We start from the raw sequence: 23,776 nt of genomic DNA, 5'->3' as shown, positions 1-23,776 counted from the left end.
TCCATGAGCTTCAAAGCAGACATTGTTCCAAACCATAATGCAACTTCATTCCATGGGCTTCAAAGCAGACATTGTTCCATGGACCACAATGCAAACATCATTCCATGGGCGTCAAAGCAGGCATTGTTCCAAACCATAATGCAAATTTCATTCCATGAGGTTTAAAGCAGACAATGTTCCATGGAACACAATGCAAACATCGTTCCACGGGCGTAAGTCCAAACATTGTTCCCTTTGCCTCAACATTGTTTCTTGGGCCGCAATTCAAACATTGTTCTTTAGGCCATAATGCCACAGTTGTTCTGTGGATCACAATGAAAATATTGTTCCATGGGTCGCAAAGCAAATATTGTTCTGTGGGCAACTAAATAAACATTGTTCCTTGGAATACAACTCAAACATTGGTTCTACGGACCACACCTCAAATATGGTTCCATGGGGCGTGATGCAAATATTGTTCTGTAACAGTACATTTTAACCTTGAAGCCTTTCAGATGGATTGGTCAAGCAAATTTTATGAGACAGTTTTTATTTTTATCTACACAATTAAATGCCGTTTGAAAAATGGCTGATAATTGTAAGTTACTTTATTGTAAGTCACATGACAAAATGTAATGTAGACTCACTGGTCTTTTCAAAATAGCAGTCTAGAATTTTCCCTTTTCAAAACACCAATCTAGAATTTTCCCTCTGGGTGGTATCCAAATGTGAAAAATTGTCTTGCCCAATGAATTGAAAGTATTTATTATGTTTTTACAGGATGATATACAAAAGAACAACACTTGATTAGTCCTTATCTTTTTTTTATAACGACGATAATTGTTTGTAAATTATGAATGTTATCACATTTATATCAGTAGCATAATGTTGCCTTTGGTATGTTATGCACCGTCATACTTGGACATTCCGTGCATTAACTGTAAAGGACCCTCGGTCTCGATGCGAAATAACGGTTGAGCCCTTTACCGGGATTGGATCAGGTGTAAAGAGGGCCTTTGAAAGGGTTTCACTCTCGAGTATGTACACTGGTGGTTTTGAATGTACCTTTATCCTTTTCTGGCTAATTTTGGACCATTGCCTTCCCTTATTGTTAGTGCATATACCGGTTTTATTTTGGTACACCCTCTAGTAATTTACCAGTACTTCATAAATCCTAATCGCTTCTTCAAGTTGACATTGGGAATTTAATGATTTGTACTGTGTTCTGTGTGTGGTGATTTTGTAAAGTTCTGTAGCTTTATTTATTTTTTATTTTTACTTGCCCCCAGAAAATATAGGAAACTAAAGTCTTGACGTATGCAGATTGGATGGTAGAAAGGGGGTCAGATTGAAAGAGGAAACGGGAAACATGATGATCAGAGTTAGAAAAAAAATGCGAAATTCGATAGAGGGAGAAATGGTGCTGACAAGTTAATCTAAATGCATCTTGAAGCGCGAGGGGGAGGGGGAGGGGGTGGCGGTCAGCAGCTTCTCTTACCTGCATAAGCTTAAGAGTTGGGAGAAATTCTACCTGGGGGAGAAGTTGACTCTAAAATAAGGCTCAAAATAGGTTTCTCTAATTAGTATTCATACCCATTCGTAGACATCTTTTCATAAGCTGACAACTGTGTTTATCATCTCTTAGAATCTTGTCGTTCTTGTTTATACTACGAAACTTTGTAAGCGCTGTAAACACGATTTTGTGGTAATTACTAGCTAATTAGGTACGCGTAAACGAAAATATAATTTTGTTGTGTTTAATGTGTAGGTATTTAGATTTGCATGGAGGAATACAAAAACTAAATGTTATTTGGAGAAATGATCGGAAATGAAAGTTTACAGAGTGGTATGTAGCAAATGGCTATTTTTGGAACTGTATGATCCAGATGACGTGCCCGAAATCATGGATGCAAATGGGAATGAAACAGATGGATCGGTATGTTCCCATGTGACATGAAAGGATGCGGTTATCTCGTAGGTTCGGTAAAAGGGGGTCTATAAGGACGTTGGGCGAGTCGAGCCGGGTGGGCCTGTGGTATAGGACGGGCGTCTTGGTAGGGTCATTGGGTGGGAGGGACGGTTTTGGTCTCATTGGGGAAGGGCGGCGCCAGTGGTCAGGGCCGGCTAGCTACTCTGTACTAGGTAGGATGCCAAACGTAGCTGCGAAGGATCTCTCTCCATTCCTGGCTGCTGTCGACCGCTGTCCCCTGTCGGATGAAGGAGGAGTCGGCTGCGCATCTTGTGTTCTGCTTTGCATCTGGAAAAAGGAAGTCAAATAGCGACGAAATAACGAAAGCGATTGTCGTGTCTTTAGATATAAAGAAACGTTAAGCGAGCGAGAGATGGATGTTGTGTACCGAAGTGTTGAGGGGGAGGGGGAAGGGGAGTGGGGAGACGGAGGGTTGTTCGGCCCTGGCACGAAGTCAGTCGGACAAACAAACATACACACGCACAAAAACACACACACACACGCAGCGAGTCTCCCATCCCGCCGTCGTGATCCTCCTCCAACTACAACGCACACCACGGCAGCAACAGCCAGCACCTTCTCCACGAAGTCTCCTCCGTCTACAGAGTACCTCCTGTCTTCGTTCCGTCCTTCCTTCCTGGTTGCCTCCGGCGGGAATCTGGAAGAGGAGGAGACGTAGTTTACCGATCAGTAGTGACTTGTGATGGTGGTGAAGTGATTTTTCGGAAATGACGCAGACTGTAATGCCCTCCTCGAAAAACAATCGTGCCCTCCCTCTCATTGAGTGTAGTTCTAGTGTGTGTGTAATTGTTATTCCCTTTCCAAGGGGTAATGAATACATAACGCCTCCTAAAGACAGTGAAATCTGAGGGAAATCTAGTTTTCATGTATCTTATCAAGTTTAAACTGTTTCACGTGATTTGAAATGAGACGTGCGGTGTGTCACACACTTGTTGTGTTGGGTAGGGTGTTGGTTGTGGGGGGGGGGGTTTATTGATATGGTTTGCCAGGGGGAATTTAGTATTATCCAGACTGCTATATATCTATGTAGGCCTGTGTGTTAACCCTAAACAGAACATTATTTTTAATGAAAGAAAGATTTTCTTTTAACTTGATTATTTTCATTACTTTCCGATATTTTTTTTATTTACACTTCATTAATACACATGTTTGCTTGTGTATTTATGGGTATAGTATGTGTGCATTGTCAGTGACTGTTAGAGTTTAGAGTATTTATGTATGCTTGTAGAGTATATCCCAGACAGAGAGAGAGTGAGAGAGAATGACGTAGGTATGAACTAGGTAGAACACCAACTCATTCTTCTTTATGTATTGAAGAGATATCATGAGATTTAAATCCCCCAACGTTCCATTCAGACCAAGAGCATTGCAATAACAAGAAAATAAAGTACCGTCGCTAATCCCCATGGCGTTTGCGAAGGAGAGACCACAGGCGCGAGTTGGTATTCACAATAGGTGAACTGGCGTCTATTTAGAATTCTCATAGGGGTGAATTGTTGTTCACTGCGCAGTAGTCGGTGGGAAAGAATACCCCCCTTCCTTTTTTTTTCCTTGATTTCTTCCTGGGACGTCCTTGGAGTCAAGAGTTTCCTTTATGTTCATCGTCCTTCAAGTATGTTGCAGGAGTTCATTATCAAGGAAGCCAGACTCCCTTAGTATCCGGTCCCGTCAGATTGCAAAAGCTTTCAGTATTTATTGTAATTTTTTTGCGCATTTTTTGTGCATGTTCTCTCTCTCTCTCTCTCTCTCTCTCTCTCTCTCATGTATATATATATATATATATATATATATATATATATATATATATATATATATATATATATATATATATATATATATATATATATATATATAAAATCTACTGGTTATTTTTTTACCAGATACGTATGTAACGTTAATAACCACATTGGTTATTAACATATATATATATATATATATATATATATATATATATATATATATATATATATATATATATATATATATATATACACACATGCAAATATACACACACACACACATATATATATATATATATATATATATATATATATATATATATATATATATATATATATATATATATATATTATATATATTATATATATATGTTATGTATACATACGTATATATGTATACACTCACACACATTGGGCCGCAAATGCCTCCTATATCGAATTCACTTCACCTGTGTCCTCTGTTATCAGTCCCAAAAGGCTAAGGTTCGAATCCTGGCTGAAGCCGAGTACTTATCTTGTGTAATTCCCTTTTGGGTGTAAGCTATTCCAAAAGTAAAATGAATATTTTGTTAAGAGGCTTCTGTGCCATGCAATAATTCCAAGTGGAAGATATGTATACCGCAAAGGATATCAGAAGTGGGGCGATATTTTAATGAAAGTTTGTCCCTGTTATATGGAAATTGCTTATTAATTATTACCTAAGATATATATTATATAATTATGTATTTATATATGTATATATATATTTTTTTCACTTGTTGGGATCAATTAATTTGACATGAAAATAGCATCTTCGCATTCAGCAAAAAATGAGAATATTCTTAAAGTTACTGAAAATTTGAAGTTACGCTTGTTAATTACTAATATATATTTAATAAAACCAATGATTTTGAAATTAAAACGCGACTTAGTATTGAATATGCTAGAGGGAGCGACATAGCTTTGGCCTCAACCCCCTAATAAGGCCATATGTAAATGACTAGAGATAAATAGTGGTATCTGGGTCATGTTAATAGTCTGAACGGCTAGTAATTAGTAATTCAGCAAAAATCGAAGATGCAATCGGAATTAGGTTTTTATTCATTTCATTATACTGTAACAAGTCGAGCCTATTCCGCAGGAGAGTGTAATGTACGACTGTCTGTGGGAGAAGGACAACCCCTTGAGAATATAGGGGAGAAAGTTCGGAGGGTTTTAATTGTGGGCGGAGTGTTTGCAAGATGACCTCTAGAATGGTCGGATGTGTGCAACTTGCATGCGCCTCACAGGAAGCAACTTTTTATGATTAATTTTTTTCGTGTGCCAGTGTCGGAGCCGTCCTGTGCGATGATCCGTATAGATGTCTACCTACCTCAGTAACCCTGGCACAGTTCACCCACCCCTCCCCACCCTCTTGGTACACCCATCATTCTGGGCAGTTTGTTCTTAAATGTGATTCTTTCTTCAGATAGTCATTGTGAGAAAAGATATTTCTTGGTTTACTTGGCTTGATTTTATATCTTTTCAGTGACGTGGGGATTCTTGAGAGTTATTTGAGAATTATCATTTAAACTGGTTGTAAGTAATTTTAGGTCTTTTGATTCGAATTGATAAGAGGATGTGTAGGTTCAGGCTCAAACAATTTATTAGGCTTTTATGTCCTATTAAAAATCTAATGTACGGTTGTTGGTCCGGCTTTTAACCCTGTGCTTAATCTGGTAAGAATTAAAGAGAGAGGATAAAAGTTGGTGGTACCTGACTACGGCTTCGTCTCTGTACAATTTGGACCTCCGGCCCCATTTATCAACGTCCCAAAGCAGCCGCGAAAACCTTTCAATGCTTTTTTTATGTAACCCTCCTGACGTTTTCTTGTAAAGAAGAGGTCGGTGCTCTCCTTAAGTCTTGTAAATCATAAGTTGTAAACCAAAACTCTTTGATGTCTCCGAGTTTTCTATGGAGGTTAATTAGCGAATGAAACTTTTCATAAGGTTGGTTATTCTAGGACATAGGAACTAGCAATGCTAAATCGTCGGACAAAATTCTCAGCTTCCGCCTGACCACTATGTCGTTCATTTCGTTTATTCCCCGCCCAATGTGACGGACGTTTTCTGCCGTTCCTCAACAACATGGCATGAAATGTCAGGTGTTAAACCTCAAATTAGCGCTTTAGCTTCCGCCGGGCCCTGTGAACGCGCTGCATGTCGGTAAATAGTTTGACTACGTGATGGCAGCAGTGATTGTATGTGGTGTCCAGTTTGTCCTTCACAGCAATAGAGTATCGGTGATAGCAGCATTCTTCTGCAATTGATCAAGGAGACATGCAGAGAGAGAGAGAGAGAGAGAGAGAGAGAGAGCGTGTTATTGTGCCGGCGATGTTTGCCTCCACCCTTACATTCAGCGCCATTCCAAGGCCTTCCTTCAGTCGTATCAAGGTTGCGTGGCTCTTCTGGTACAGTATGGAATGATGGTTATTGATGGCATAAGTTGAGGGACTCATACCTATTTTTTTTTTTTTTTTTTTTTTTTTTTTTTTTTGCCAAGATTGGTAGATTGATTTCCAAGACTTGATAAGTAGTTAGAAGTAATGGTATAATTTTCTTGTTTTTATAAAAGTCATGCTCGAAGACTTTCATGGCATATTGACAAAATGCTCTCCTTGCCTCTTTGGTTTGTCGAAATGGTTGCCATAATTTCTGGACTGGATGCTGTGGTTTCCGTAGTTTTTTTTTTAGCTTGTCGAAGTGGTTTCCATGATTTTTTTACTTTAAGAAATGGTTGCCATTTTTTTTTTTTTTTTACTTTCCGAAGTATTTGCTATGATTTTTAAGACTTCAAATGTTTTCCATGATCTTTAGTCTTGCAATGGTTGCCATGATTTCTTTTAAGCGTTGTCGTGGTTTCTCGTTGCTTGTGTTACGCCATAATTTCTTGTTGTCTATGTGATTGCCATGACATATCGAGTTGGCTAATGATTACCACGACCTCTGAAATTGTCATAGTTTTTTCATGACTCACATTACTTGTGAAGGTGATGGGATTATTTCCATGTTTTCTTGATTTTATTTAAAATTCCGTGATTTGGGACCTTTTTCCTAGCGAGTTTAAATACATAGATATGCTTTCAGTGCACCTCAGCCATTTAGAATATAATTGTTTTCACTGTGTCTTAGAAAGCCAGATAGTCTTGTATTAGGCAGGTGGAATTGTGGAAAGATTGAAAGCTTGAGCAAGGCAGTGTGTGCAAGATATTGTTTTCAGAACTCCTCATAGCTTGTGAAACCTTAGTTATTGGCTTCCTTGAAACGTCATTTTCGTGTCTTAATATCAGTTTTCTATCCCACCTTATTTTTGTCGTTAGGACTTTGTGTTAATTGTATTAGGCAAGGTTTATGTTATTGCTAGTGAACTCGAGATTTTATATATATATATATATATATATATATATATATATATATATATATATATATATATATATATATATATATATATATATAATTGAGCTGCTGACGCATGAGGCACAAACCTCCAAGGAGGAAGTTTATCATATCATTATTGAACTGTTATATTTCGCTTGAATAATCTCCAGGCAATCTTCACTCCTGTATGACACAGTCACATCCATGACAAAATCACGGATTTTAACATTTTTAGCTCGTTCTTCCGGAGAGGTTTAAAGACGTTCATGGTCATCTGTCACTTGCCACAAAGACTGTCCTTGATAGAGCGAGGCTATTTGTTATTTTGTGTGTCCTTAGTAACGGTAAATTCTTCTTAGCCATGATATCAGACCGTAATGATGTCTTAAGTATTTTTATTTATGGAAGTTACCATTTTATATGATGATCCCTTGGCTATGGTTTTGTTTGTAAATAAATACGTTCATCAATACCAACATTTTTCACTTGAAGAAATTTTTACAATTAAGTAGTAATCAATATATTTTTTGCTGTGATTGTGCACTTCACCATAGATTTTAAAGGAATATGATATAATATACAAAGACTTGTTGTTTCCTAAAATAACCACTTGAAAATAAGTCGAATTGTCATTATCAAAAAGCCAAATATATTATTGCTTTAATATCAGGTAGCATGTTATGAGTACCAACCGGATTATCGTAGCATAACAAGCTCATCTCTTCAAGTACTATCCCCACTTGCTTTTATAAGGGATGAAAATTATACTATATTTAGCAAGGCAATTCTCTATCTGCTTATACGCAGAGAGAGACACAGACACAGAGACAGAGAGAAATTGCCTGCTAAATATGATATAACGTTACTTTGTCGCCGTTAGTTGTTAAAAATTTTCAGGTCCACGCTAGCTCCCTCGTTCCCTTTCACACCTTATCACGCACGGCTCGTGCTGGCATAAGGCCGGCTTCATCTAAACCAACCACAAGGCGCTATTTCTACCTCATGTGACCTAGAGCAAGATTAATATTCCATTTTATATGTTGAGAAAAAATGGGATTAGTTATTGTGCATGTTGCATGCTTCCCTTCCGTACCTGATTTGGCGCATCATAAATTATGAAGTTTAACTTTGTTTCTGCCAAACAACATCCTGTCTTCGCGAAGACGTAAACCTGGCTCGTTGTCAATACCTTCAAAGGGTAAAGAGCCAAGAAAAGACATAACCCCCCTAAAAGGGGGGAGGGGGGCATTACATTATGTTGATGAGGGTTTTCGTTATTACTGTCTTTCATCAGTCTCATGATGGGACCAACAGGGCGATTGCCAGGAGAGAAGGTCAGAAATGCTTCAGAGATTGTTTTCATGACCTCCTTGATGACCATCTTCATCTATTTTCTAGTTTATTTACACATTTCGTTGTTATTTGTTTTGGAGCTAACTCCTAAAAGGACAATGTATTGTTGCCGTCTTGCTTATTCGTATCCACATTCACCCTTTTTCTATTATTTTTTTGTATTGTGATGGATGACACGTCACAGTATGCCAGCCTGTTCGTATTTGGACCGTGTCGCTGTCATTGGAAGAGACGACAGAATCATCCCCCATCCCCCACCCACCTACCGTGCAACAGTCCCATCTATCCTCCCCATTAGCATTGTTTATCCCCGCTCTCTTGGCATTTATCACCCTCTTGACGGAAACCTTGTTAGCCAATATAATCCCATCATTGGCAGAGGTTTCATCACTGGCGCCCTTTTTAAAAGTTTCAAGAAGTGTGTGTGCATGTTTCCTATTTATATTTGAGTTGTGCTTGAGATAAACAAAGATCTGGACTTTGCTGAGTGGGAAACATTTTCCGTATATTTGTGGCGGAATATGTCCTGGTGAAATGGAATTCTTGAACTGTCTTTTGTCCTCATGACATCCCCTTGTTTATTTGCACCTCCCCCCCACCTAGTTCTCTTCCCCTCCCACCTCTCTCTCTCTCTCTCTCTCTCTCTCTCTCTCTCTCTCTCTCTCTCTCTCTCTCTTTTTCTTCCCTTCCTCCTGCAAAAAGTGGTTGAAGCAGGCGAGGCTTTTGGTTAATGGAGGGTCTTGCGATAGCGGAGGTCGGGTTCTTAAAATGGTCTGGCAGATAAGCTAAGTATCTTGACAGGTCACTAGACAATGGCTAGTTGCTTCCTTTAGAAATACGGAGAATCTAATCTCTCGTATTTTTATGGCCCCTCACTGAAGCAACGGGGTTTGGCCCTTCTCCGTGCAAAAGGTATTTTAATGATGTCTTCAATTGCTTACAGATTGGCTCGATTTCTTGTCTTGTCTTGAACTTGGAACTTTTATGATAATGTGTTAGGGGCTGTCTTGCGTACCCACGCATGTCGGGATTGTTTTGTAAGTGAATACATATTGTCTGAATGAAAATTAAGGAATTAGTATCTGTTTGCGTCAGACAAGTTACCTTAAAGAGCACAATATGCGACGCTTTCCACGCAAACGGAGAGAGAGAGAGAGAGAGAGAGAGAGAGAGAGAGAGAGAGAGAGAGAAACTGTGTTCAAGCTGTGAGCCTTGTTTTGGTGCGAGAGAAAGCAATCTCGCCCACTGAGTCTGTGGTTTTGGAGGTTACGCCCTGAATATGTTAATTTCATTAGATTTATGTAAATACGAGCTGAAGGGAGGCTTGGTTGCAGAGGCCTTTTAAGCATTGGGGCACATAAAAACGAGACCACGAGCCAAACAGATATGCTTGCAAGCAGGTCAGTCGATAACTTTGACAACTCGTTATTGAAGGTTTTTTTTTTCTAATGACCTCAGATGAATATGGAGTTGTCTTAGTCGTTTTGTTGTTCTTTAGGGTGTAGGCTTCTTTGATATATTGTAAGGCGATTTCATTACTTCTCTGATTTCAAGTTGATTATGCTCATTAAAATTAAAGGCGCATCGAGTGATCTCTACGATTCATGTAATGTATGAAGAGCATTTTAATCACCCTGCCGAAGTTTTTCATCTCCAAAGAAGGGCTTCATGACTGGTAAAAAGTAATTAGGATTTGGGAGAGATAGTCTTGTAACTTAATAGAAGAAGGGATATTTTGAACTGAAGATTGGTCAGGTCGGGCGGAGGTTTACGGTCTCCGAACGCTCTTGTTTATTCATTTCTGTTGTTCTTGTGCAGTCTAGTTTGTGTGTATGTGTGTGCGTGTAAACGAATGTGTGTGTTTGTGTTGACTTTGAAATCAATAGCGATAAATTGTCACTAGTAGTGTCTGAATATTTCTCCAACTGTCCAAGCAAAGGTTTGGAGCCGGCAACTCTTATTGCGTCGCAAGAATAAGCGGTCAGTGAGTGCACTTGAGCACTTGTGATTGCAGTTACCCCTTTTGGGGGTGAGGGGCAAGTAGTGGAAGCATTCCTCTCCTCTTGTCCTGTTTGGTAAGGTTTACTTCGGGATGCGGTTACTGGGTTTGTTTTTATATGTATTTTTTTTTTCTTTTCATTGTGACCTCCACACGCCTTATTCGGAAGATACATTTTCTTATCTATTTTTGTTGCTTCTGTCATCCCTTCGTTCTCTCTCTCTCTCTCTCTCTCTCTCTCTCTCTCTCTCTGACACAATACGTGCTATCATTTATGTTACTCGTACATAAACGAAAGATTTCTTTTAAATTTTCAGGTTTGAACATTTGTGTTTCTATTGAAAGAAAGACAGATATTTCAAAACTAGAGACATATATACATTTATAAATAAGTAGAGGAGTGATTATTGCCCTGTGAGCGACTAAGCACACATTTGGAGAATATTCACTCGCTGACTTTTTTGAACTTTGCAACCACTTCATTTGTTGTGGAACACGAGTGGAGGGAAAACAAAGGACGCCAGAATCGAGGAGGAGAATCATGATGTCCAACAAAAGCTTCCGACCCATGAATCATGGCACCGTCTTACCGTCGGTTTGCGCGGCGGCTTACATCGTAGCGAATTCCGGGGGCAGTCGCACCCCAGGTAACATTACCCCCGGGACTCGGACGCCGGGTAACCTCACCCCCGGGAATCTGACCCCAGGGTGTCGGACGCCCATCACTCTTTCCAATAAGAAGTATTATGACATCATGGCGTAAGTTTCTTCTTTTTATTTGGTTGGATGTTAATGTTTATTTTCCAAGTGCATGTTCCCTTTTCCGATACTGTTATATTTTGTCCTTTCAGGCTGGAAATATTTCAAGTAATTGAAGGGTTCCTCGTATCTTAATTAGATGAAGTTTGGGAGATGTTTTCATTTAAATTCTAGTTCAGTATGTTTGTGGGTATTATAATATATATATATATATATATATATATATATATATATATATATATATATATATATATATATATGTATGTATGTATGTATGTATACATAATATATATGTATGTATTTATGTATGTATGTACTGTATATCACACACACACACAATATATATATGTATGTGTATGTATGTATATATATATACACACACACAGTATATATGTATGTACTGTATATCACACACACACACACACACACACACACACACACACACACACACACACATATATATATATATATATATATATATATATATATATATATATATATATATATATATATATATATATATATATATGTATATCTATTTAAATTCCTGTATATGTGTTCACGTAGTTTTCGTAGCGTTTGATACAAAGGGTCGAAGAAATGTCCATTTCCTCTTCTTGTCACCTTTAACTTTTGTTGTACGGATTTCTTTTATCTCACAGAGTTCATCTCAGTACCTGTTATCGGATTCAAGATTTCCTGCCGAGTGTTGTCTTTAGTAAGAGCTGACGTCATTATATGTTTCCTGTCAAATATTAGTGATCCATTCGGTTTAATGATAGATAATAGCAATTTCTTTTCTGCTGTAAGAAGACTGAGGAGGTTTGGATTGCTCGATGTTATCAGTATGGTTTCGTAAAGTATCGTTTATCTGCGCTAGTGATTTTGACGGAAGTAAAGTCGGAGTGCAGTATTGTGGTTTCCTTGCAGGGAATTTTATTTTCCTTGATCGAAAATAGATAGCATCCTTGAGAGTTACAGTAAGAAGACATTCGTTATGTAATGGTCCTTTAAATTGCTGTATAAAACGATAATAAACAAACTTAATAAGAATTCCTCTTATTCTTTCTTAAGAGAAAAACCCCCCAGAGATGATTGTAGGGAAAAAGTTTTACAGATCCGTGAACAACCCATAGCATAGCAAGGGTTTTCAAGAGTCGGTAACGTCAGTCCGAATTGCTTAAAGATTAAAACTCGTCTTTTGAAAAACAAAGTAAGGTTAGATAACCCGCAACTAATATGCTTGAGTATATTACGTTTATTTTTTGTTGATTAAGTTTCAATACTGCATTGTGTCAGATGACGCGTGTCATCGGTTGCCGCATAGTGAATAATTTGTGATTTCTACCAACGTAGCCAGCAAATATGCCGCACGATTCAGTGAACCTAGTCAGTTGAACTCCTATAAGAATTACCACAACTATCTTTATTTCCTCCAAAACATGACTTCAGTATTGTAATTAAAGCGACATATACTATATTATATTATATATATATATATATATATATATATATATATATATATAAATGTACATATATATATATATATATATATATATATATGCATGTATATATATATATATATGCATGTATATATATATATATATATATATATATATATATATATATATATATATATATAAAGTGATGCAACTTCGTATATACAATTACTGTGTGCTTTCATATATGCAAAATAAAATTTTTGATATTTTGAAATCAAAGTAGGAAAGAATAGCTTAGACGAATGTTTTGATACGGAGTCAGAATTGCTTTAATATGATAATGATCTGACAAATGGACTGGGAATATTAATTTGCAAGCATTTGTATCTTTTAACATGATATATGCTACCGTATTCATGATGCCGTGAGTTTAACGCTATGAATATATTATGAATATCAGTGAAATGTTCATGCTTGAGTCTAGTTATTATTGAAAGCTCTTTGAGCTTGGCAACCAGAGATTGATAATGGAAGCGTAAAAATCCAACGAAGAATGGCAGCTAGAGATTGATCATTAAAAACTGAAAACTTCCCTGAGCACAACAACCAGTGATTGGAAAGAAAATCTTGAAATTTCCCCCCAGGTTATGGCAGTTAGAGATTGAAAATAAAAGATAAAAAAATATTTATAATATGGCAATCATAGAATAAACATGAAAGAATAAAAGCTCCCACAGTATGGCAACCTGACATTGAAAAACAGTAAATAAATTATTTAAAATTCCCTTAGTATGGCAACCTAATGTGAAAATGAATCAGTAAAATCACTTAGCTCATTACGACATAACAGTGAACGTTTGAAACCTGAAGAACGAGCTCCCGTAGCATGGTAACAAGAGATTAAAAGTGAAAGAGGAAAGTTCCGCAGAGTATGACAGACAGCACGGTTTAAGAACAGACGAAGAAGGTTATGCAGACCACAGCAAGGAAGGCCACATCTTGTCTTTCTAACGGCCACACAATTATTGTACTAAGGTTTAACTACAGTGAAGCTAAATCAAAGAATATGGTCCCATCTCATGTTCGTGCGTGCTGATCAGCTCCTACGTGATAGAATGAATCTAGTATTCTTCTGAATGGTTGGCGGTAGCTGTAAGATAACGAAGTCGGTAAAGAAGGGAAAACTTTAAAACGTATGCAGAGAAAACTTTAGAGCACAGCGGCTTATTATTATTAATGTTATTATTGCTTATATTTTGTTCTATTTTCCTGGTAAACATAAAGTAGTACTTTGAGTAATGGCAATGACAATAATGTAAGTTGTATTTAACATGTATTGTGTTAGAAATTTTATCATATCCAAGGTTACGAAGTAATGGAAACACGAGCTAAGTAAATTTATTGAAACAATTTTGAGAATATGTCAAGGAAATGCGTACCAGTTAATGCCATGATTAAGAGTAATTCTGCCGTGTTGCATTGCATGTGACTAACGCTTTGGTAACCGCAATGATTACATCAAACAGCAGCCAGCAGGTTGCGGAGTGAAAAAGGTTACAGAAGAAAAGCGACATTAGCAGGAAAGGGCTTCATTATGTCGGTTCACATGCTTCCTGCCTGCTTGCTTTCATATCTAATGAATGCTTGCGTCCTGCCTCGCTTATTGATTCAGTCACTACCTGCGTCCTTTGGCCAAGTGGAACTGAAGTAAGGGGCGCCGGAATTGCTACTTACATCGTCAGTAATGCCCTGTAATGGCCCAGGGGCCAAGAGGTTTAGGTTTTGGAGGTTACGAATATTTTGTTTTACAATTTTTTATGGGCACATATGTTAAAATGGCGTTGTGTGTGATTTATTATGTGCGAGGATATTAAAATGAAGTGTATATGTGGTTTTCTTTGTAATATTCTGTCAGGAAACGACTCTATCATGAAAATTAATAGTGAGATATTTTAGGGTTAATGCCCTTCGAGTTTATGGTGCATGCTTTCATATCTTCATGATCTTACATTATTATTTTGTGAATAAAGGCGAAAGGCTTATGCGTAATTAATGCGCATACCTTATATTTTAGTGACACGTTCACCAAGGACCCACTTGCTCTCGTCATAGCCTTTAAAAAAGGGTTTGGGAACGGGTCCTGTCCTTATGTTATATTGGTACCTTTCAAAAATAATTAGCCAACAGCAAAGTTCATAAGTGCGCGGTAGGAAAAAAAAAAAAGTCCAGTCAACTCTTCATATATGGACAGTTGCTTTTGTGCACGGTAGTTGGTTAACGGCGTTTCAAGGTCTTGATGTTTTGGCTTTATCGTGATCCTTAGTTTTGTAAATTTAACTTAGAATTTAAAGTAATATAATTTTATGGTATGTGATATTCTTTATGAGAACAAAGGCGTCAGCGTATCGTTTTCAGCCGGATTTTATATATATATATATATATATATATATATATATATATATATATATATATATATATATATATATTGAAAGTGCTCGTGATATCAGTTTCCCAGTTTCATACCGTTATTTTAGGTATCATTTGTATGCGAGTTGCCCCTAGAAATTCCTGTTGAGGATGCAAGGTCTGCCATTGAATCCTGTTTTCTATTCGCGTAAACAAACCCTGACCATAAATGGAACTCTTCAGACGGTATGGCGCCCTCAACTTAACCTACCAGCTGGTCAATATTTTGATAATGGGCACGGTGTAGCCTGAGATTTCATTGCTAATATGTACATTAGTTGTTGTCGTTGTTCTCGGTAGTGACTTTGGCGTTGCTACGTGAGAACTCGTTAAGGGTCGACCTGTCTACTTTAGGTAGGCTTTCTGTACCTACTCCTTAACGGTAGTAGTTTGTGCTCCAAAAAAAATCAGAATTATTCAAAGACGATATAGTTTCGAAGAAAAGTACAAGTATTGCGTAAATGACATAAAGTCTCTAAATAAACAAAAATTAACCCCAACTGATAGCTAATTCTCTCTCTCTCTCTCTCTCTCTCTCTCTCTCTCTCTCTCTCTCTCTCTCTCTCTCTCTCTCTCTCTCATATATTAAAAAAAATGCTCTTGTTGATGAATTGTGTCTGTTTTGTACAGTTTTTCTCATGAATTGCCAAATACAGTTTTACAAACTACGTAAATGCCAAACTGACGCTGCATGAATTTCTGACTTCCGTAATTGTATTAAGTTTCATTTATTAAAATTTACCGTAGGAGTAAATCAGGAAAATCATGTTTTGTACGAATCTAGAATCAACATATTATGCCCTGATGCCCTTAGGTATTTCCAGCCTTTTCCATGCAGCATTACCAGAATGATACTGATGGAGATATGATTTTATAGAGACGTGCAGTTGTGATGAATTTGGGCACGTCACCTGTTCGTATCTAAATTTTAGAGGTGTTTAACCAGAAGGGACACTTGTTAAACCCGTCCGTCTCTTCGAGCTCAGTATTCACACGTTTATTCGAGCAGTTTACGGGCTGCTCTAGGAGCAAGAGCCCGTGCTGGCACAAGGCCAGCTAAATCTGAAACAACATCGAGCAATTCGACTTAATATCATCTGCATAAGCCCTTTGTTGGCCGACTCGGTTGAGCTTTCGACTGTCGCTCGATGGGCCCGAGTTCAATTCCCGCGGCCGGCTGATGAAGAGTTAGAGGAATTTATTTCTGGTGATAGAAATTCATTCCTCGCTATAATGTGGTTCGGATTCCACAATAAGCTGTAGGTCCCGTTGCTAAGTAACCAATTGGTTCTTAGCCACGTAAAATAAGTCTAATCCTTTGGGCCAGCCCTAGGAGAGCTGTTAATCAGCTCAGTGGTCTGGTAAAACTAAGATATACTTGACTTGCATGGCCTGAAGTATGTTACGTTGAAGAAATTTTTCGCGCAATGTGTGAGACATTAACTTGTAAGTAATGGTACTTGTAATAATTATATATGGGAAATTTATTAAGCTATATCCATATGTTATTAAGTAGTAACTTGTTATTGTTGTTACTTTACACAGAATCAGAAACAGACATTAAACCATCGAACAAGGACGATTTGAAATTCAAGAGACTTTGACTAGAATAATCTGGTCAGTTTTCTTAGTTATGCGGGATATACATTCCTCGGCAATTAATGCCTTATTAGACATACCTTTTAAGATGTTGCCTCATTTGTCATCTCCAAGTGTTGAAGGATTAACTGTAGTCAGAGGCTGTAAATTTATTTTTATTAATGTTAGAAACTGTAAGCTTTATGAAGCTGCATACATCCTAATATGTTTTTTTTTTATTTACAAACAAAAAACTAGAGCATTATCCAAATTTTTCTATACGAGAGGAATGATTTGTTGCATCCTTTGACACAAGGAGAATCTTGTGTTTAGTATTCATGTTGGTTGGGAATGCACTGTCTCGGCTAAGACGGTAGTAGCCAGTTATCCGCTTGCCATGAAACCCGTTATGAAGTCTGAATTATCCAGAAGCAGGCGCAGTTGTCTGTGAATCCAGGAACCGGTCGATTACAGCTACATTTGAACCCCCCCTCCCCCCAGCCTTTCTTTCCTTTTTTGCTCAAATTAATTTAGTTTGTTGTCTACACGTTTTTGTGAGAGAAAGAGACGCTTGCGCCATCTATATTCAAGAGCAACAAACCTTACGCTTTAGAAAGAGCAAAGTATTATTTCTCGGCCGGCGCCCACAGGGTTTTTTTTTTCTTTTTACTGCTAAACTAAAGCGTTAGCTTTTGTTTGCAAACCTTGCCCGATTCTGTTAAGGTCATTGAGTAGAAATTCGTAGTAATGGACTGTCCATGACGGCGAAGGAGCTCCCAATGGCATCGATCGACAAGGCTTGATTTTAAGCTGGTTTTCCTCAATTGAGTGAACTGATTTCTTTGTGGTCTTGGCTCTCCGGTTAGAAGTTCCTGTTCAGTAGTTAAACGCCACATATATTCTTCTAATGTAGATATTCAACTCGCTAAGTACCCCTAACAACAGATGTCATCCGGCTTTTTACTCGTCCACTCTCTTTGGTGGAAGACCGACCGTCCAGGCGCAGACGCCAGAGCCCGAGGGGGGCTGGATTTCCAGAGAAAACGTCATTGCTCTGTTTGGGCCACCGACTAGGTATAACAACAGAGAATACCGCGGCAGTGTGAGGAGAGAGTTATGTTAAGCGCAGTCCCGGGCCCCATGTTATGATGTTAAATGTCGTGACGGGATCAGCTGTTGGCGACGCCCGGTAAAAAGCATAACACATATTGTAAAGCTTGAACTCATTGTTCATGCGCCGACCGGGGCCCCACCACAACAGAAAGGTTTGGACGGCTGGTAAACCTGGAGACCCGTTTTCAGATGAAACAGTCGCCTCGCAGGAATAGAGGAAAGTGCAGCCACGTTCCTACGCTCTCTGACACGGTCGCACAGAAATCTTGTATCGTTGACTCTTCGTCAGCTCAGTGAAGGAAAAATGTTGTGTTCAGACATTTATGATTACCAGACGTACGCCAATGCTCTTGTTAAGAGCATAGTAGTTGATAGGTAAGTGATATTTGCCATTATTTTAATAACCATAGCAGTTCGTTTGGTGGAGGTAGTGCATGGATCGATTTCCCCCCAGGGCAAGCAACAATGGCAGTAGATCTCATGGCCAACAACTGCCGCCGAGCTGCACTTTCTTTTCACCGTCGCTTGTGGCTTGCGCCTTTGTGAATAAGGTTTGGTGGCTTACATTCATGATTCCTTTACTCCATCTTCGTAGTCTCCTTGAGAAGCCAGATTCCTATTTGACTGAATGGGATGACTGACGGAGATGTTGGGAGGGAGGAAGGAAGGTTACAGTGAAGGTGACGTTGCAAATGGCAGCCGCCATCGCCCTACTTTCCATCATGCACGTACACAGTAATCCATTCTTAAGGTGATGGATCAGATTCTTCTGTCATAGATCTGTCTGCATTTCATTTATTGATGCAGTTGTGGCGAGATTTTGATAAGGTGCTAACAGCACCAGTTGCCTGATCATAGGCTATAGCCTACCTTTGTGCACTTGGAACTGTCGACTCACTTGACGTTCTCGTGTGGTCGTTCCTTACTAGTACTGTTAACTCTCTCTCTCTCTCTCTCTCTCTCTCTCTCTCTCTCTCTCTCTCTCTCTCTCTCTCTCTCTCAAATGCCAGGAAAAAATTTGAACCTTGAACAAGGTTTGAAGCTAGTCAGTTTAACTCTTGAAGTATCTAGCATATCCGTACTTGGCAAGACTTAGAATAATTATTTAAACAATAGACATTACTTAGCTCCGAACAACACCGTTGTTGTATGTTGCTGGTGGCCGTTAATTGCAAGCCCAAAATTGTTAGAGGTAGGCATGAAGTAACTTCGTCCTCCTTTGTGGCAGGACTTCGCTTTGTAGGACCTTGAGTGTTGGTAACGCGAGAGGGGGGGGGGGGGAAACAGGGATGCTGGTTTGTTGGTGCAGTGTTGTTGAGGGGAATGACATTAAAGCTGAAGCAGACCCATCTTATACTATTATACCAGTCAAGGACATAATTTGAGCACCACCAAAATCGTCGTTAACTAGCCAAACGCGTACGCATCTTGTAAAGCAATTTCGAGAAATTTAAATCTTCACTAATCAGTATAGATATTAAAAAATATCAACTTATTAGCCTATGAAAAATGTTTTATTACATTTAATGGTTCCGGCAATATTTTCCTAAACATTGAAGGGTGTATTCATTCCGTAGAATTTCACCTGATTCTGTGTTGGTTCTGTATTCTGCGTAGTCAACCCCGTAGATTTTTGTTATCATGCAGAGACAAAGTTGTAGATCTGAACGATTATAGTGTTGTAATCTTGGGTTTGAAATCTATAAAAAAAAAAAAAAAATGTTGAGCATGAATATAGATGTTTGGTTCATCAAGAAAAAAATAAATAGTCCTGTCCTAGGTTCTTAGAATTGTACACTAGCAGGTTACTTATATTTCAAGTGGTGCAGCCTTTAGCGACAAGATTGGTTGTACATGGGAAGAATTGTTTGCCACGCCTTAAACGTGAAGTATCGCTTATCAATATGTTGCCAAGCGTTGTGAAGCCTCACTCCCATTAAATAGACCTCGATTGATAAGTCGGAGTCCATTGTACCCTAGGACTTTTAGCCCGTATTTATATGTGATAGGCGAATATTAATGTATATTTACTATGGTATAAGATGCTAAAATCGAATCTGTTAGGGGATTGCTGTCTTCATGTTCACTTCGTCTACAACACTTTGGGATCGAACCCAGACACAATAGTGAAAGGAAAGGTTTCCATGGCGATGTGAAGTGGAAATTTATTTCTGGTGCCCATGTGATCGTTTTTGTGGGGACGGTTTTGTTGTTCTTGAAGAGTCTAAAACGCCTGTCACTAAGTCCAGCTTGCCTGGTATCTATGAAAATAATATTTAGTATTTCTCTGCATTTTTACAACTAGTATATAAGTAACTATTGCATGAAGATACATCTCATGAATATTTCTTAAGAGAATGTTTTTTATCTTGTGTTTAGTTGATATCTTTAGCAAGAATACTTACGTTTAACTTTTCTTTTTTTTTTTACAGTGCATCCACCGCCAGTACGGTTGCCATTGACAACAAGATCGAGCAAGCCATGGTGAGTAATGGTTTCTTGCATTTAAAAATTTGGTTATAATCCAAGGTAGGAAAGGTGTTTCGTGCGTATGTGTTTTTTTTTTTTTCTATCAACGATTAATAGCAACCCAGGCGAACTGGTTGTCAGTGCTCGTTAGTGTGTAACGAAAATGGCCATATCTTATTTAATAGATATATTCCAACTGAAGGCTTGTTTATGAATGAGAACGCTGGCTTGTGCGAAGCAATTGCGGGGTGTCTCCCGCGGTTGGCCGCCATCTTGTTATTGGCGTTAGCAACACTCCGTTCTCTATCGTTCTCCTCCCTACCCAAACCTACCTCCGTTAGGATACTTGCTCAAACTCCCCAACACCCTCCCACCCACAATCCCTTGTGTTATTCTCCCTTTTGTAAATGCTTCTGCCCCCTTCCCCCCCCCCCCCAGTCAAACCCTACTGGGTTAGAAACCTTATACGGAAGAGCCCAAAAATAGCAATTGTTTCCTTGTGGTTGGCCTTCGAGCACTTGTGAAAATGCCAGTATACTTTGGTATTAGTAGACCGATGAGGAAATTACCCTCCCACACGGTCGAACGCGTGTAGGCGTCTTCCTCGTAGTTGGTAGGCATTGTTGCCTATATTGCCTTAAGAATTGAATTGCGTTAAAGCTACTATGTAATTCGTTCAAAATTCTTCCAGTTTCAGAGAAAATGTATATAGTGGTGATCAGAATGACCGAGCAAACCCCCTCAAGTAGTATTGATCGATTGCTTGGCTTGAATGGGAGCTGTTGCAAAATGGACACCATTTAGAATTTTTTTTTTTTTTTTTCCTCGTACGTCTAGTTGGCTGTTCAGGGTTAGCGGTTGCGCTCGGAGCGGAACAAGTTGCTTTCCACTTACATGTCGTTTGGGTGTTCAACTTTGTAGTACTAGTATTGTTTAACTTAAGTGGGTGTTAGCATCGTTCATACGAGGTAGGACACTATCAATACTTTGACTTGGATGGGAATGTTATATCGTGAACATTGGTTGGTACAAGTGAGACCACTCCACAACGCAGGAACGACGAATGGATTATGTGCCTCGGGTTTACAGGCTGTGAACAGATTTTGTCGTTGGTAATACGATCCTCTCGTCATGCTGGTCTTGTGACACCAAGGCAGGTTGATAACACGCCTCCAGCACTGCCAGTCGTAATATTCATAAAAACGGATCTTTAGTCGATTTTTTGTCACCTTTATATAAAATAATTGTGCAATCCCAAGGTTGCCAGAAGTTATAGTGATCATTTCGTTTGGAAATAGTTCTGGCCTCATATTTGAGGTGTCTGCTCCTATGCTTTAAAATATGTTGACGTTATGTTCATTTACAAAGTTTTAACATTTGAATTCCCAATAGAGCTATTGTAGGTAATCTGAAGAAGCTATAAATTGTACGAAAAGTGCATTAGGTTTTTACTTTGCAATCTAAATGGAAATAGATTTAGATATGTAGATTATAAATACTAATCTGAAAGGTAAAACGTGGATAATACAGTAAGTTCGAATTCTGCATAAGTATGCAATACGAATAGTATAACAAAAGGTGCCGAATTTTGTCTAGAGGTACATTTGAACAGGATTTGAATCAGGGAGAACTACTGTCACTGATTTTAGACGTGCTGAAAATGGGTCATGGTAAACCACGCTCGGCTATATAGTTTCCCACTCACCTGTGATATTTGCGATCAAACACGGGCACCTCCCAGTCGCCGTTCGTCTAGTTGTGCCTCAGACTCGACTCTGTTTCTTCTTATCTTACATAAATGCGAATGTTTCACGTATGGTCTTGACGGCTTGGAAGCTGAATTATATAAAGAAACTGTTGAATGAATTGGCTCCGATCAGGTGTTGGTACTCTTCTTGCCATGCTAACTTGAATGGAGGAGTGTCTTCGGAGGATGCGATGCCACCGTCCGTGGGTATGCGAGTGGCACTACGTCGTCGACAGGGGCCCTCGTTTCTTTGCCCCTCCCCAGTTGGCTCCGTGACTCGCGTTTCGTTGAATATGGAGAGGGTAAGGAGCCTGGATGAGGAGACTAGGCTATTACGGGGTGAGAGGAGAAGGGGGTGAGGAAGGGAGGGTGGTTTTTACAGGAAGGTGAGCATGTGTGCGTGCAGTGACGGCAGGTGGAGGGGGATTGGGGTTGGTAAGGGGGGAAGCTGTTGTCATGGGAAGGGAGTTTGGAGGAGCAGCCGTGGGAGGGAGGGAAAGGGGGATAAGGTGAGCCAACCAGACGGCATGGCGCCTGTGTCTCCCTCATTCCTTTTATGTACCTATGTACCTTATGAATGGTTTTATATTACTTGTTATCGAGTGAGTCAATAGTACCTTTCATTTGTCAAACATCACTGAACACTGGCTCGGAAGTTATATTCAGTAAATGCGACGCTTGCAAATTTATTCCATGGCGTATTACTTTTACGTGTTTATTGTTTGGCAGTTTTGTACTTCGTTCTCAGAAGTCGTCGTGAGATATCTCCGCTAGTAACGGAATTAGCGTTCGTGATATTTAGGTCCTCTTCTCTTGGTTGGAAAAGTGCCAGAATTTAATCTTGCTTTCATTGCGTCATCGACCACAGTTTAACAAAGTCGTGGTCCATGAGGAGAAGGGTCTTTTGGTTGGTTCATGACTGTGAACGACTTCTGCTAATTATGATATCATCATAATCCTGATCGGTTAGATCTCACTTGCAGTAGGAACTTGAACGTGGGCGGTTATAATAGCTCCCGCTCTTCCTCTTTCGGTCTCTCGCTCTTCCTCTTTCGGCGTGTTCCCTATCCCTGCGCTGTTCCTCCTCCTCCTACGGTCTACGCCATTTGGGCCAAGGTTGAATCGGGTCGTAATTGCAAGTTTCTTGCTCACAGGGTTTCCATGGTCTTCCGGTATGTCTGTGATACCGTCTGCATATGCGTCTGTGTATGTAGCCTCCTTCCTTCATCATTTATGGCAGTGCTCATCGAATGCGTAACGGACTTTGCACTTCGCGGAAACTTGTTCTTATTAGTTTAATAGGTCCGTTTAACTTGCATTATTTTTCGTTGTAATGTAAAGAAGGTTTACGACTTATCTTGAAAACCTGTGAAGTTTATTAGTTATTTTTGTAACCCACCACCTTCATCTTCCTACACTTCTTCCGCATTATCCATAAGCATGATAAACCCCTCACTCTCTCATACATCTTATCCGGTGCTCGTCACAATAACTGTTTACTCAGCAAGACATTACGGGAATCCAAGATGTAGTTAACATTTTTTAACCGTCCGTGTTAAGCGCCATGAATATGTCAGTGTATAGATTGAACTGCTTGACAGTCTTTTTCTTGGGTAATCCAGAACTCTTGGTCCATGACTTTGGTAACGGATTGCAAAGGAAAAGGACATCCAACCACAGAAAAATGAGGAAGCGGCTGTGTACACTATTTTTCCTGGTGCTGTTGATTTGGTTGAGTAAACGATCG

The 23,776-nt window shown here is 39.1% G+C and overlaps 1 protein-coding gene and 1 long non-coding RNA gene across 5 annotated transcripts in view; one reads left to right on the top strand and one right to left on the bottom strand.

Moving 5' to 3' along the window:
• Positions 1-22,291, bottom strand: part of LOC136831287 (uncharacterized) — a 23,253-nt gene extending 962 nt beyond the window's left edge. The window contains exons 1-2 of the long non-coding RNA XR_010850825.1: positions 21,988-22,291; positions 1-2,606 (exon numbers count right to left, since the gene is read on the bottom strand). The exon at positions 1-2,606 is cut by the window's left edge and continues 962 nt beyond it. This is a non-coding gene — a long non-coding RNA (uncharacterized lncRNA). The remainder of the gene's footprint in view (positions 2,607-21,987) is intronic.
• LOC136831286 (protein bunched, class 2/F/G isoform-like) overlaps positions 1-23,776 on the top strand; it is a 500,668-nt gene that overhangs the window by 467,152 nt on the left and 9,740 nt on the right. For all 4 annotated transcript variants that reach the window (XM_067091409.1, XM_067091407.1, XM_067091408.1 and 1 more), the window contains one exon: positions 20,246-20,297. In XM_067091409.1, the coding sequence (XP_066947510.1) occupies positions 20,246-20,297 (52 nt within the window). The remainder of the gene's footprint in view (positions 1-20,245; positions 20,298-23,776) is intronic.

Source organism: Macrobrachium rosenbergii, chromosome 48 (genome assembly GCF_040412425.1).
Source record: "Macrobrachium rosenbergii isolate ZJJX-2024 chromosome 48, ASM4041242v1, whole genome shotgun sequence".
Taxonomy (NCBI): domain Eukaryota; kingdom Metazoa; phylum Arthropoda; class Malacostraca; order Decapoda; family Palaemonidae; genus Macrobrachium; species Macrobrachium rosenbergii.
The sequence above is the reverse complement of the archived record's forward strand: the minus strand, read 5'-3'. Positions and strand labels throughout refer to the sequence as shown.